The sequence below is a fragment of the Heloderma suspectum genome, chromosome 9, assembly GCF_057233095.1.
Source record: "Heloderma suspectum isolate Gila_16-S chromosome 9, 16-S_ref, whole genome shotgun sequence".
Classification (NCBI taxonomy): Eukaryota; Metazoa; Chordata; class Lepidosauria; order Squamata; family Helodermatidae; genus Heloderma; species Heloderma suspectum.
In genome coordinates this window covers 11589896-11605224 of record NC_139466.1, presented here as the reverse complement: position 1 = coordinate 11605224, position 15329 = coordinate 11589896, and the positions used below count along the sequence as shown (strand labels likewise).

Sequence of the window (15329 nt, the reverse complement as noted above, 5' to 3'; positions counted from 1 at the left end):
ACAATGGAAGCCTTTTTCATGGTGGAAGAAAACTTCCAGGGAATTGGAGGGCAGTTTTAGGCACAGCACCAGCTCCAGCTATTCCCTGGAGGTTGACACAAGACTGCCCCCCTCACACCTACATTGTGGTGGATGCAAAATGGGGGCCAGGCTGCCAACACAGTTGACACTGTTGCTACTTGCAGAGGCCGCACAAAAACACCAAAAACCCAATTGTGTGTCTCCCTGCCCCCAAATTTCTCTGTTCTCAAATAGGGTGGAGAATTTTGAGAGGCCATTCGTGCACAGCTCTAGTTTGGACTCTGTGAACAATGAGTGCTTTCCTAAAGTATGAAAACAGCTTTACCATGGTTATCTTCCAGACTGATAAAAATGTACCTAGCAAAATACACCAAGATAATAAATCCCCCAAATAAAGGCAAAGAAAGAAAAAGAGGAAAGAAGGAGAAGAAAAGAAATAGAGTTATTATCTTATGCCTAGTACATCTTGAAGCAGCTGTGATGACTCTGGACTAAATCAGAAAGGAACTGCAGAGAAGGGAGAAAGATCTAAAGAGACAATCAAGCTCAAATGAAGCCACATGTAGATAGCTGAATTGCAGGAGCTTTGCAAAAGTCAGAGTTTACATTCCCCCCCCCCCCATATTGGGGGATTAGCATGATATAATCAAAAGGGATTTAATATGTTTCTTGGCAAACAGTTTAAGAAACTGGTGTCTGATAATTCCTTTCCAACACTAACCTTTAACTTGTCAGAGTGATTTTCAGTATTTGCCAGAACCAACAGAAAGAATGGTGCAATACATTATTTATTTCATTTCTGTTCCACCTTTCTTCCATTATGGAACTCAAGGTGGCATATATGGGGCTGTGATGTGGTCTCCCTTCCAGGCACTGACAAGACTCAGACCTGCTTTGCTCCAGCAAAGTGGCTGTAATGTGTGCCATCAGACCATTTTCTGGGACAGTTATGAATCTATTATGTTGGTGATTATGCTGCAAAGACATCTCTGTGATGATCTTGCCATGCGCTCATATGGAAAAGTTCTAATTTCAGGTGCAGAACCGCAGCTGTAGGTAAGGATGGACGAATCTGTCATTTTCAGTTTCACTCAGCTTCAATATTTTTAAATCTCAAGTCCTTGCTCTCCCAAACTTGAAGAGTTTTGTGAATTCTCATCAATTCTTATCAAAAACTGAACTGAACTTAAATTCTCACCCATTTGTACTGGACACATTCAACAGGTGTTGTTCCCAGCATGGAGAAGACCATGTTGTACCTGAATACCCAATTGATGAACTCTGTTGACAATTGCAATTTCCAGTGCAAAAAGCCATTAATGATAGAATGTATGCTTGGTGTGGAGAAGGTTCCAGGTTCAATCCCCGGCATCTTTAAGTAGGACTGGAAAAACACCTGCCTGAAACCCTGGAGAACTGCTGCCAGTCAGTGTTGACAATACTGGGCTAGATGGACCTCAGTATAAGGCGGCTTCCTATGTTCCTAATTCTTGTACTTCTTCTTCTGCCTACAGTTGTGAAAATATAGGATAATGTTCTTTCTTTCTTTCTTTCTTTCTTTCTTTCTTTCTTTCTTTCTTTCTTTCTTTGGAGATGTGGAAGAAGAGACACAGAGCTGCTGTCTGCTTCTGCTGCTGTTACAGCTGCCACCGCCGCCGCCGCCGCCGCCGCCTCTTCTTCTTCTTCTTCTTCTTCTTCTTCTTCTTCTTCTTCTTCTTCTTCTTCTTCTCATAACATCCACTTCCAGCATAAAAGAGAAGATTATTTTTACTTTTAACCTTCATTACCATTACACAAAGAAATGGAGAAAGGGTATCCATGAGTGCACTGAGTGCTCCCTGGCTGGCTGAAGTAGATACAAGACGTTCCCTGTTCACCTCTCCTGGTTCCACAGGGATATGAAGACCTATTTATATTTAACAGGAGATTTGAAATAGAAACATGTATTATACGAATCACTCTGCTTGCCTGGCTTTTGGGCCACTGAATCATTCAGGAAAAAAACTAGCACCTTTTCATTGTCCCCTAAGGCATCACACTTTCCATGGAAGGATCTAGGAAGGGTGAGCCACACGTTGTTTTCCTTCTACCTGAGCAGGTGATTTGTGAGTGGATCTCACTGCCAGATCTGTGCTGATGCAGACTGTTTATTGTATACAATATTCAGCAACTGAAGCAAGTTAATGGCAATTTAAGGAGTTATTCCAGGGCAGCTGGCTATTCTATCAAGACCTGTGTGTACTTTCCCGGTTGTTAAAATGACAAAATTTCTTTCTTTGCTTGTAATGTTAAAGTGCAATTCAGTTGTGCAATGGAACCTGCAAGATGGCTTGCAATACTCATTACAAATAGCAAACATACAAAAACAAATGGTAGAATCAATCAATCAAAACTTAAAAGCAGCAGAAACTTTAGACTACAGAGCTGAGAAAAAAATGGCCACCTGAATTTCGCCACCCTATTCATAGGTGGTGAAATTGCTTGTGTGTGTTGGTGTAATGGAGAGAGTGTTTTGCCAAACCTTCTCTGGGGAGGGGGGTATTCTCCAACAGTTTGGCTGGGGGGGTGGGCAGAAAGAAAACTGTCTTCTGAGAAATTTTGGTTCAGTTAATCCTGAATGAAACTCTGTTGCTACTAATTCAAACTGGGGGAGGAAGCAAGTGATTGGCTAAGAGAGGAGCACTAGAAGAAGGACGGCCCAAGTCCATTGCCTCCTTCAACAATATAGAAATAAATTGGAATTTGGCTTGGATCCATAGTTGTGCCTCAGATTCTCCACCCTATTCACAGACAGTGAGATTGGAAGGGTCATTTTGCCAAATATTCCTTGGGGGAGTGATTCTTGAACAGTTATGGGGCAGCTCACAAAAGACAATTCTCATTAAAACATTTTCTGAGAAATTTTGGCTCAGTTCTAAAAAAGAATTAAACTAGAAAGAGCAACAGTAGCACCATGAGAACAATACATTGCCAAACCAATTCTGAAAAGCAAATCTAAACAGAATTGTTCTTAGTCAAAGGCATAGCAAGGAAGGGCCAACTGAATCTCTTGCAGTACCGCATTCCACCATCTGGGTGCCACTTCTAAAAAGTCCCCATCTCTTTTGCTCACCAATGGCATTTTTAATGGTGGTGGGATACAGAGCAGTCTCCTCCCTGCCAACACGGTTGACGTTTGTGGGCAGGTAAAAAATTAATCTCACATGAGGAAGTCAGAGACGTGTATAGATTTCATGTCAATTCTAATGCCACTCCTTCAAAAAAACTTCCTTTATATAACTGGAAAGTATCCTAGTTGTGAGATCTAAAACTCAAACTCAGTGTTAAACAATTCCATAACACTGAGTGCAATCTGATTCTAGCAGAGAGCCACAATGTCAGCAAAGTGCAAGAGCAAAGAATATTTTTACATTAGTGACAACTGAGAACCTTTCTTTCATTCTCCCTTTCTTTTCATATTGTAGCAGATGTCAACTGTAGTTAGATTCAATTCAACTTATTAGTGCATGGCTTTTAGCCAACAGTCATTCACATTTGCAGAAGTATGCTATCACATATGTCTTAATAAGAGAACCGAGTTTTAAAAAATGTATGTGATAAGTCACATATGCTACGAGGAATACATGCATCTTTCACTTGTGGTGACAATGGAAGCCACTAAACTTTGTTGAGTGCAGCTGAAGAACATTAACATTCAAGAGGAATTCCTGATGACATTCGAAAACACAACAGAAGTGACAGCATTAGCAAAAAAAAAGAAAAGAAAGCAAAACCAATCGAGCCTTCATTTCTTTACCATGTAAAACGGTCTTTTTAGTTTGTACACAGAAAAATTCTTCTACCACCACAATTTTCTACCAACTCCCTGAAGGCTTTACCTTTAGGAAAACTATTTCACAACTTCTCATTTAGGATGGAACCCCAGAGGATTCTGGGGCATGTTCTAGATAGTAGTACTAGTTCTCTTGGGGCACTGTGTAGGCCTGTTGGGACTCGTTGTTGCCCAGGTGAACTAGGGATGTCAGTCATTTGAAAATCTGGCCTTTTTGGGGCCCAACGGATTCCCGCTGCCAGCCTGGCTTGGCTTCCATTTGCGAGCTGAGCCACAGGCTTTTTCCTGAAATCTGGGAACTTTTTTGTTTCCCCATCCCCCCAAATAGAACTTTATGCAAATGCAGCTACAATTTGCGTAAACTGCACAAATTGCGGCCATGATTTGTGCAAATTGTTGCCATAATTTGCACAATTTTCTATTTATGACCCCTCCCCTGAAAATCCACAAGGTGGCCCTACCCCATGCAGACTGAGTTGGGCCAGCTCACAGGGAAGTGAGCCAAAGTCTGGGTGAGCCAAACTGATGAGAGCTCAGCGAGCTCCACCCCCCGGATGGATTCCTCTGATATCCTTAATGTGAACTATGAGTGTGACTTAGAACAGTCTTGGGGAACCTCCAGTCTGGGGGCCTAATTCACCCTGTGGAGATTCTCCATCCAGCCTGCAGAGGCTCCCTGTGTAGAATTTAAGTGGACACATAATTTATCTCACCATATTGGGGAGGATTGTTAGATGCTCCATCTGCTGTTCCGGGTCCTTGCTCTCCTTTCTTATGGTTCATGATCTTTAGAATGACCTTGGACTGGACAGCCCCTTCAAACAGAGGATGCCTTCAAGCAAAGGACTGTCCTCTGACAGCCCTTTGAACAGAGGACTGTAAAGTAGGGCAATGGCCACCCCATCAGGAAGGCATCTCCACCTTTACCTATTTTCTGGTTGAAGCATTTCTTGGTAAGTTTCCCAGAATTACAGCAGCGTTCCCCAACCAATGCCCTCTAGATGTGCTGGACTACAAGAGCCATCATCCCCAGGCAGCCTGGCAAATGGCCATGCTGGTTGGGGGGATGATGGGGTTTACAGTCCAGGATGAGGAAGGCAGTTCTACAGATATCCATCTTTTTGCTATCCAAGGCAATGCTTTAAATCAAACAATTGGGAGTCACAAGTCCTTGCAGTGCTACTGAAAATCCCCCAGAGATTTACCAGCAGATCCTGACCTGCCTTCTGCTCATCTTTGCTTCAAGGAGCATTGGGTGGCAGGATCTCAAGTCTTATTCTAATGAGCTACAGAGTATCAGCAAAATTCCACTCAAGTGTAATAAAAAACAAGGCAAGGATGGACAACTAAAAAAAATGGCACTCTTTTAGTTCCAGGGACATGCAAAACCATACAGCCCCACAAACTTTTTTAGATCCAGTTTTAAGTATTGAAGAAAGCAAACATACACACATGCCTACACACATGGCATAATCCACTGGGAAGCTCTCCCACACAAGTCCTGTAGAAGCCAATGGGAACAGTGTAAATGTACTGCAGTAGCCCATGAGTCAGAGTGAGGCAACTGCCTCAAGCAGAAGATGCTAGGAGGCAGCGGTGACAGCCGCACGGCCATTTCTTCTAGCCGCTCCCTTGGAGGACCAAGCTATCCAGCACCCCTAAAACTAGTCTGCTGCCTCCAGGTGTGGCGGCCAACACTATCTCATTGCCAGTGTTGATGTGTGATTTAATTGCTATTCCTATCAGCTTCTATATGTGGGATGGAATGGGGGCTTCCCTTAGGCAGCTAAACGTTATGGGCCAGCCCTGTGCTATAGACTCTAGTCCTTGCACAGGAGGACTTCCCTGTGGCATATGCCCCCTGAAAACTTGAGGGCTGTCCCAGTACCCGTTCCATTGTCTCAAGAAGCAGAGAAGCCCAGTGAAGAGTTTACACAGAAACTAGGCTAAGGGGAGAGAGAGAGAGAGAGAGAGAGATGCTTGTACCTCTGGCTTGAAATGGCCTCATTATAAGGAGGCTTTGCTTCCACTCTAAGAACCGTAGCTTTAAGGGGAAAACTGTAACTTTGCACAGGTGGGTAAACTAATAAAATCTATCAAAAATACCAACCAGAATGTAATTAATATGCCTAATTTACTCCCATGGGAACTACTTGACGCAAAATCCATGAGCACATTCAAAAAGAACTCAAACAGAAAGGCAACAGAGTATAAATTATACATGGAGTCAGGCTGGTTGGTAGCCAGATGTAGTCTGGCTGGTTGGCTAGCTGTCAGAATATTCTTTCTTTCGTCCTTTCGTCTGCCTCAGGTCTGATAGATGTAGTCATTTTCTAACTGTAGATGAAACAGTAACTTCTGCTGGGTGCATGTTCAAGCATGTTCATGGAGGATAAGGCTACCAATGGCTACTAGGCCTGATGGCTATATGCCATCTCCAGTATCAGAGGCTATATGCCTATGTTCACCAGTTGCTGGGGAACATGGGCAGGAGGGTGCTTTTGCACTCATGTCCTGCTTGTGGGCTTTCCACAGGCAGCTGGGTGGCCACTGTGGGAACAGAATGCTGGACTAGATGGGCCTTTGGTCTGATCCAGCAGGGCTCTTCTGATGTTCTTAAGCCCCACAGGAATAGGGATGGATGAATCTGTCGGCTTTGCTTTCCTGCACATTCACTTAAAAACAACGATACTCAAGTTCTTTCCATCCCATATAATTTTGATAATTCTTATCCAAAATGAAACAAAACCAATTCACACCCATCTGCACTCGCCAAATTCAATAGGTACAGCTACTCCCAGCACGGAGAGGACCATGTTGTACCTGCCTGCCATACAGCTGTTAAAGATGAAGAGCCTGTCAGAAAAAAGAGGTGACAACTACAGTTCAGCACCATAAACGCACTGAATAGACAGAAATTCAAGCCCAGACTGGGCGATTAAAAAATTTAATAAATACAATAATAAATAAAGAGCTAAGCACTCAAAGCCCAGGGCTTGGTTGGATGAATGTCAGTTTTGGTTTCTCTCGCAGGCAATTTTTAAAGATCTTAACTTCCTTCCCTCTTGCTAATGAAGATGTTTGCAAATTCTTATGAATAAATGAACTGAATGAAATTCTCACCCATCTCTACACAGGAGTCATGACTATTGTGCTACTTGGAGTGTGTTAGGTCCAGTCTGGAAATGGAGGCTGCCGACAACAGCTTTCCTCCTGTGACAAATGGCAGCTTTTGGGGTTGGGGGATTTTCATCAGGAAGGCGGCACATGGAGAAATGTTTAGCTATCCTACCCTGCATGCCATGGTTCGGATCCTGATAAAGCCTCCCTGCAGCTAATATTTTAAAACAACAGATACATTAAATGTGTGACAACATTTAACATAACATGTAATTCGGCTGTTAGCCTGTAAGCACGCTGGGGCAAAGATCTACCTTGGTTGCATCGTCATCGTCATTATTATTATTATTATTTCCCACCTTTTTCTCAATACTGGGACTGAACGCAGCTTTACAACATTAGAAACGTACACAGTTAAAACATATACATAGAAATATACAAAAGTTAAAAATATAATCAAATCATCAATAATAGTAAATTGTATACAATACCAAAATTTTAAAAGACAACAAACAATATAAACCATAGTATCAATCCATCTTATTCTCACAGGTCCAGACTAAATATCCCCAAAGGCCTGGCAGAACAAAAAAGTTTTTACCTGCCTGTGGAAACATACCAAGGAGGGTGCCACTCTTGCCTCCCGGGGAAGGGAGTTCCAGAGCCTTGGGGCAGCCACCGAGAAGGCCCTCTCCCATGTTCCCAACAGGTGGGCCTGTGATGGTGGCAGGACCGTGAAAAGGGCCTCCCCTGAAGATCTCAGGGCATGAGCAGGGTCATAGGGGAGAATACGGTCTTTCAGATAACCTATTTAATTTCATTCTGAGAAGTATAGGCACTTTTAGGTTTCATTATCCTCTATCATCGTCATCATCAAACAACAACAGCAACCATCTATGGGGCCACAGAAAGCAGTTAATGAATAATAGAGTACAATGTCAAATGCCTTTGAAACTGGTGTCTGGCAGATTGCTTAACTCTTCCTGTAGAGCTCTTTTAAAACACATGGCAATATTTTCTATATGCATAAGCAGATTTCAGCAACAGGCTAGGAAGGCCCTGGCACGTAGGTGCAAAATATTATTCCCATGCATTGAACATACCCTGTGTTATTTCCCCTCTGTCAGACCTTCCCAGAGATTGCAATTAAAAAACGTAATCTTTTTAGCATGGGCACACTCCCCCTCAAGGCTAGGAGATCGCTGCACTGAATGTGATTATAATATCATTTAGCAGCTATTCATAGATGGCACATATTAATTTATGTAAACCAGGGACAACTTGGGGCATGCAGTCATCAGGGAGCTATGAAAAATCGAATGCCTGTCCTTGCTGATCAGGGACTTAAAAAAAGAAAGAAAAGGATATGACTACAGAGTAACCTGAGTCACAATGCCTGTTTTTATTGCTTTGGTGTGGGCTTTTATTTGTGCCCCTTTGCTTGAAATTCATTAAACTTGATTTTTTCCAATGGATATTAAAAACAACAACAAAAAAACTTACTTTACAGGAATGTTTCGAGGCTTTGTCTTCTCTGCAGTCTATAAATAAAAAAGGAAAGCAAGAGAGCTGTTAGCTAACCTTAGCAAGCATGACCTTTCAGAGAGGTGAAAACAAAGCCAAATGATTTTTTTTTTTAAAGGCAGCATATTTCTGAGTACTGAAAATGAACATAACCATGGAAGTTTCCATAATTAAGCAGGAAGCATAGTAGAGAAGCAACTGTTTTATTAGTTTTAATGGGTTAGTGGTGACATTTGTGAAAAATGTATTTGCAATACAACAGAACCTCAGAGATGCAGATGATAAAGACACAGCACCATCAAATAGGGGGCATATCATAAGCCCGCTATGGCCTCTTTTATAGGCACCCCCAGCAACAGGGAGCCGCTTCTCTGTGTGGTGCAATCTCATGCTGCATAGATGTCCACCTGAATGGCATTGCCACATGGGTGGGACAGTTTGTGGGGCTTTTTCCCATTCAATTGGCGCCCTGGGTGGGGGGAGGCTGCCAATTGAGTGAAAGAGATCCTCGTAGTTGTCCCCAGCCATGTGGCCACGTTATTCAAGGTAGTCCAAGGAACCACGCAACGCAGCTCCCATGTAGGTATATCAGAGAAATCTGGTTGGGGGTGAAGTTTGATGAGTTTTCCTAGGCTCAGCTCCCCTGGACTTCATTTCAGTTCTAGCAGTGAGTTGGACTAGCTTGTGGAATTTTGCACAGTTTTTCCCCTTTGGAAGGTTCTACACGTTACACAAATGTCAAGCAATTTGTGCAAATTATCACCAAATTTGCACAAATCACAGCTGAATTTGCACAGATTAGACAATTTATAACTGCAGTTGCATAATTTGTACAAATCCGGCAGAAATCTGCACTAATTTGGTCACAATTTGTGCAAATTGCTCAGATATTTATGCAAATTACATCACCTTTCCCTCCCCAAGTGCACAAAATGTTCCCATAGTTTGGGGAACGGCCCACAGCTTGGCTCGCAGAAGTGAAGCAAGTTGTAAATGCCCTGGAACTCCGTTGACCCCAAAATGAACTTGATTTCCCAGCAATGGACACCCCTACTCCCATGCAGCTTGGTCTGCTTGTGAAGGGGGTCTCTCCCAAGGACTGAGCCAATTTGCATCTGATAGGCCAATGTCTGAGTCATGTTATGTGCATGCTTTAATCAACAGCTGGTGCAAAGCACATGGAACTGAGTTTCCAGAGACCTGTTTTCACCCATTCCCCAAATGGGAGAGATCAACATGTGGTAGGTAGGACTGCATGATTCTGCTCTGCCTGGTGCCAGCACTGTCAGACGTTAGATAGAATACTTAAATGCCTGGTGCGCAGATAGGTAGATTCCTGTGTGCCTATGCCTGAGAATGTGTTTAGCCATTATATGAAATACACCGAACAGAAGTGGGCCAGATCCAGTTGCCCTGCTGTGCATTAACAGGACCTGCATCATGTGGAGGGTAGATGAATAACTGTGGACAGCTCTCTAGAGTGGGGGAAATTCATAGTCATGACACTTCAGAGGACTTATTGTTTTTACCCAAAGCACTCCTGAGTATGGTCTATAATAACTGTTCATTCATTATGCAAATGTCTAAAATACTCTGTTCTACGCGTTTCAAGATGAAGCCGCTTCTTCAGCAGCAACTAGTTCCTTTGGAAATAGAAGCAAGCTTGACGAAGAGATTAAGAAGAGACTTTGCCTCTGGGATCTTTGCCTTCCTGGTGTTTTTTGCGCATAGCCCCTTCCCTCTCAGTTTCCCACTTATTGTTTTTACAACTTCAGAAATCAGGGTGATTATGGAGTGTGTGTCAGCCTACAATTTCTATTCAGCAACTGCACAGAGATGGGCCTTTTCTGCAGTGGCCCTGCCCTATGGAATGAACTCCCCTCTGAAGTACATCAGGTCTGCACAGTGGCAAGTTTTAGGCATTTATTGAAAACATTTCTCTTTGCTTCGGCTTCTTCCTAGCCATGAGCTATCTTTGTATCAGCCTCATGGTGTGTATATGTGTGTGTGTGTGTGTGCGTGTCTATCTATCTAGTGTGTGTGCATGTACTTTTTGTTTTGTTTTTGATTGTTTTTATTCTTTTGTAAACTGTTTCAGGATTTATTTCACATGAGAAGTGATATATGAATATTGTCAATAAATAAATAAGTGAATAAATAAATCATCCCAAATTATCAGACTTTCCTTCAGTTTGTCTACCTGGTTGAAACTCTACACTGACAAGAATCAAAGCATGATGGACCCACATCTCCATTTGCCTTTGCAGAGCGGCTTATATGCATGTGTGCATTTGTGCATATGCATTTCTGTGTGTGCATGTGCATGCCATGTGCGTGAGAGATTGTGGTGACTGATGTCATGCGTGTTCAAGAGTGAGATTGTAGTGCATATTTTGAGAGTGGGTCAGTGGTGAATAGAAAATGCGTGAATGGGTCAAGTATTAAAGACCACCTCCAAACACAAATATTTTTGAGAAATCCATCAGCAGGACTCCACTTGCTTTTTAAAAAATAAAATAAAATATTGATTAATGCATTGGAAATTCAGGTAAAGAGCATCATTTTTAGTAGCTTGATTCTGAAGTTATACTGCACACAGTTACCTGGGAGAAAGCCTCATTAAACTCAGTAGGACTTACTTCCAAGTAGACACGCATGGGATTTTTTTTTTTTTTTTAAATGTTTTATTTACATTTTTTGGGTAAGCTCAAAGCAAACAAATTCATCCAGAAAGAGAAATTAATTTTAACTGAACTATTGTCAGCCTTAAACAACAAGATTGGGGAAATTATATGTATCACAACTGGGAGCTGACTTTCTCCGAAGCCATTTTTATTAGCCAACAACAGAAAAAGGCAAGGGATGACCAAATGTTCAGATCAATTTCCTCTTGTTAAACCTTTGAGAAAAACATTCCAAATCTTCTAAATGAGTAACTATCCAGGCCTCACGGCCCTGCACCACCTCAGATACAGAACCTGGTTCCAGTTTATTGCTGAATCCATTGATCTGTATACAGTCCATTTATCATTCATGAAAAGAGCTGGTGATCTTCACAGTATATTAGAAGAAACAACTCAGATCATCTGTCAACGGCCCTCTTATTTCTGTTTCCCTCTCCACGGGGATTTCATCTCCTTCCATTCTTCTTGAATTAAAATGTTGCTAAGCAACACCTCTGGGGGCATGGATGGCAGAATGGCGAGAGTCTATCAAGCTGTTTAAGCTGCTGTAGATTTTAGTGGTGATGTCTTTCATATATATATATATATATATATATATATATATATACATATACACACACACATACTTTGATGGCATAATCTGCAGCAAACACATGCTGCTTCTAAATTTTCTACCTATATAACGTTCCACACGTCTGCGGATTTCTCAGTGCCTTCTCTGTATCAACTGCTTTGTCAGCACAGATGGCAGACAGACCATCAAGAAAGCTGGCAGGATGGCTTGGCAGGGGTGGGAGGAAGGAAATGGTGTGTTTTTGTGGGAACCTGTGACCTTTGGCAGAGAAACTGCCCCCTCTACCAAGGCTGTACCACACACTCGAAGTCCTTTTGTGACATCAGAAACCAGTCGACAAATCCCTTCCCTCTGCCAGAGCATATCTGCATGATTACAGAACCCCTTACTTCTGACCAGCAAAACCTGAACAAAAACCAAATGGAGGACATCAAAGACACAAGAGGCATAGGTTAGGAGGCCAATGCAAAGAGGGAAGGAGAGATGGAGGAAGTGGATGTTAGTAAGGGAAGCTGAGCTTGGAACTCACCATTTTACTAGTAAATAAAGAACCTCTTCTCTTCAGTTGCCCCAATCTTGGAGTCTCCATTGTGGTTCCCATGGACACCAATGTGTCTGTAGACACCTCTCTTGATGTCCACGAGGATCTGTGCCCCTCTTAATAAAAATGTTTTTTAATTAGGTGGGAGGCTGGCATGCTGCAAAATGAAGTGCTGCTCTTCAGCTCCACCTTTCTTTCCAAGAATGCCTCTGTGCCCCACATGGGCCTGAGGGGCATTCTTAGAAAATAAAAAAAAAATGGCGGGTGCCTGCATCTCAGCATACCCAACCACCTGAGGAAAAAACCAAAAGGGAAGCTGAGGGTGGTAAAGAGTGTTCTGGGGGGCGGGGGGAGAGGCTAGAGGGCAGGAGTGAGGATGGGTGCTTTGCTCTCTCTCCCTGTGTGGCGTGTGTGGTATTTTGTGTGTGTGGTGTTTTGTGTGTGTGTGTGTGGTGTTTTATGTGTGGTGTTGTGTGTGTCTGTGTGTGGTATTTTGTGTGTGTGGTGTTTTGTGTGTGTGTGTGTGGTGTTTTATGTGTGGTGTTGTGTGTGTCTGTGTGTGGTATTTTGTGTGTGGTGTTTTGTGTGTGTGTGTGTGTGGTGTTCGGTGTGTGTGTGTGTGTTTACATGTGGGTATGTGACATGGGTGGGTATTTTGCCTGTGTCTGTATGTGTTTTTCTGAGCACCACTAGTCTGCCTTTTGTGAAATAGGTATTTTGTGGTATCTAATGGGGCAAATGTATGATTTGGCATTTGGGGTCAGCCCCCACCTCTGTCTTGTACTCAGTTTCTTGGTGAAGTTACCTGCCTTTGGGAGCTATCCTATGGCCTCTGGACAATGCCTGAGGGGCAATAGAATAGTGGAGGGGCCATAGGTCGGTAGAAGACCATGTGCTTTGCATGCAGAAGGTCCCAGGTTTGATCCCCGGCTTCTCCAGGTAGGGCGAGGAAAGAATCCTGCCTGAAACCCTGGAGAGCCGCTGCTGCCAGTCAGTGTCGACAATAGTGGGCTAGATGGACCCAGGGTCTGACTCAGTATAAGGCAGCTTCCGATGTCCCTGTGTTCCTATATGAGCTACCCTGAGCCTCTGTAAGCCTCCTTTCCCCCCACTCCCTGAACCCGAGTGAATTTATCACTCCATTTTTATCTCCAATGTTAACATTCTGAGTGAAAATTTGATTTAAGAAATTTATACCCCATTTTTCCATGGTGAAAACTGTCAAGATGGCTTATGAGTACAGCTAAGAAAACCAATACTGCACACCTCTAATAACCATAAAAGAAATTAAAAGAAAAACAATAAATAATACATAAAAACAGCACTAGGGATAAGAATGACAGTGGTTAAAGCGAATCCAGCTTAATCACTATTCAATGTTCTGGTAAAAGGAAGGACTTTGCTTGGCATCTACAAGACTGTAATGAAGTTGCAGGACAATATGGCTGGGGACAGGAGGCCCTCAACCAGTGTGCCACCACAGAAAAGACCCTCTTCATAGCAGCCACCTGCCCAGCATTTGAAGGCAGGGGTACTCAGAGGAAAGGCCTTAGCAGAAAACGTCCTCAAGTGATGGTTGGGTCCATATGGATGTGTGGTAGATTTGCGAGATCAGACTGTTGGGTACTGAAAATTCCCATTACAGGACTGATCAGTACAGGACTCACTAGACATTTGCATCACTGTAATTTAATATTTATGCACTTTATCTCACCCTCAAGAAACTAGATAATTTAAATATATATTTTGGCCCTATTGCGTGTCTACAGCTAGCTATATACTTTTTCTGCTGTTGGTTTAGAGTTTGGGCTTTTATTGTGTATTGAAAAGGTAGTATTATTCTTACTGAAATGAAACATTATGGAACCGTTTCTTAAAAGGTTGATATTAGGCTTCTTGAAAGATTTATTGAAATGCTGCTATATTTTGATCAGTGTTGTGCTTTTGTTTTTGCTGTTGGTTACTTTCTGAGCATTGTGAGCCACTGTGGGTGCAATTTTTGAGGGGAAAACAGCATAGAAGCATAGGATCATAGGATCATACAGCTGGAAGGGACTTCAGAGGTCATCGAGTCCAGCCCCTGCTCAATTCAGGATTGGCAATACAAGATGCCTCCAGAGCATCCTTGACAGATGGCAGCCAGTGAAGGAGAACCCACCACCTCCAAAGGCAGACTGTCAAGTAGCTCTTACCATTAGGACATTTCTCTGAATGTTTAGTCAAAATCTACTTCCTTGCAGTATCGTGTCAAATACTGTGTCAAATGCAGTATCAAAATTCATGGGAATTTTGACCACAGCTAGCTGCAGGATCTCTGTAGCCTACAATAAGCCTTCTTGTGATTTCTTCCTTTTGTTCCTCCCCTCCCCCCTTCTTTCTGACCTCCTCCATTGCTGGGAGCACATGTGTTTGCTCTCTCACTCCTGCTGGTGTAATGGGACACGAAATGGACTGAACAAACTCTTTTGAAACTCTATGCTGTACCTGCATTGTGTATGCAAGATTATTTGTGAATAAAACTGTTATCTTCACTAAAGAGAGGTGCATTCTCCTTTGTTGTGCTAAGATAGCCTGTGTGCATGTGGGACTGGTAAACACTCATTCTGTTTTGCCATTTGTTTCTTTTGTGCAAATTGCCTTTATACCAGGAGGCATCATTACTAAATAATCCCATCAGTATCTACTCATTGGTTCTATTTCAAACAAATTCTATAACAGCACTGGTAATAATGGTAGTGCTAAAATGGGGGAGTGGAGGCTATGTATATTTTATAAACTTGGTTGTTAGTCACCTCAAGGTGCTTTTTTTGGGGGGGGGGCTAAATGGGGGGATTATTATTTTTATTTACAAAAAATACAAATAAAATAAATATCCAGCTGCCACAAAGTCAAAGCAGCCCTACATAAGAATGAGCATGCTTTGATGCAAAAATGCATTGTATGAAAACATGCTGTATGCAGCAGTTCTGTCAATTAGAGCTAATTATTATTCTCAGATGAAGAAGAGTGCATTATTTCTTAGTCTCTTTCTCT

At 42.5% G+C, this 15329-nt stretch overlaps 1 protein-coding gene across 1 annotated transcript in view; it reads right to left on the bottom strand.

Moving 5' to 3' along the window:
- The window catches only part of AFF2 (ALF transcription elongation factor 2), a 574244-nt gene that overhangs the window by 103446 nt on the left and 455469 nt on the right, over positions 1–15329 (bottom strand). Inside the window, exon 9 of the mRNA XM_084813687.1 lies at positions 8477–8514. Within this exon, the coding sequence (XP_084669813.1) occupies positions 8477–8514 (38 nt within the window). The remainder of the gene's footprint in view (positions 1–8476; positions 8515–15329) is intronic.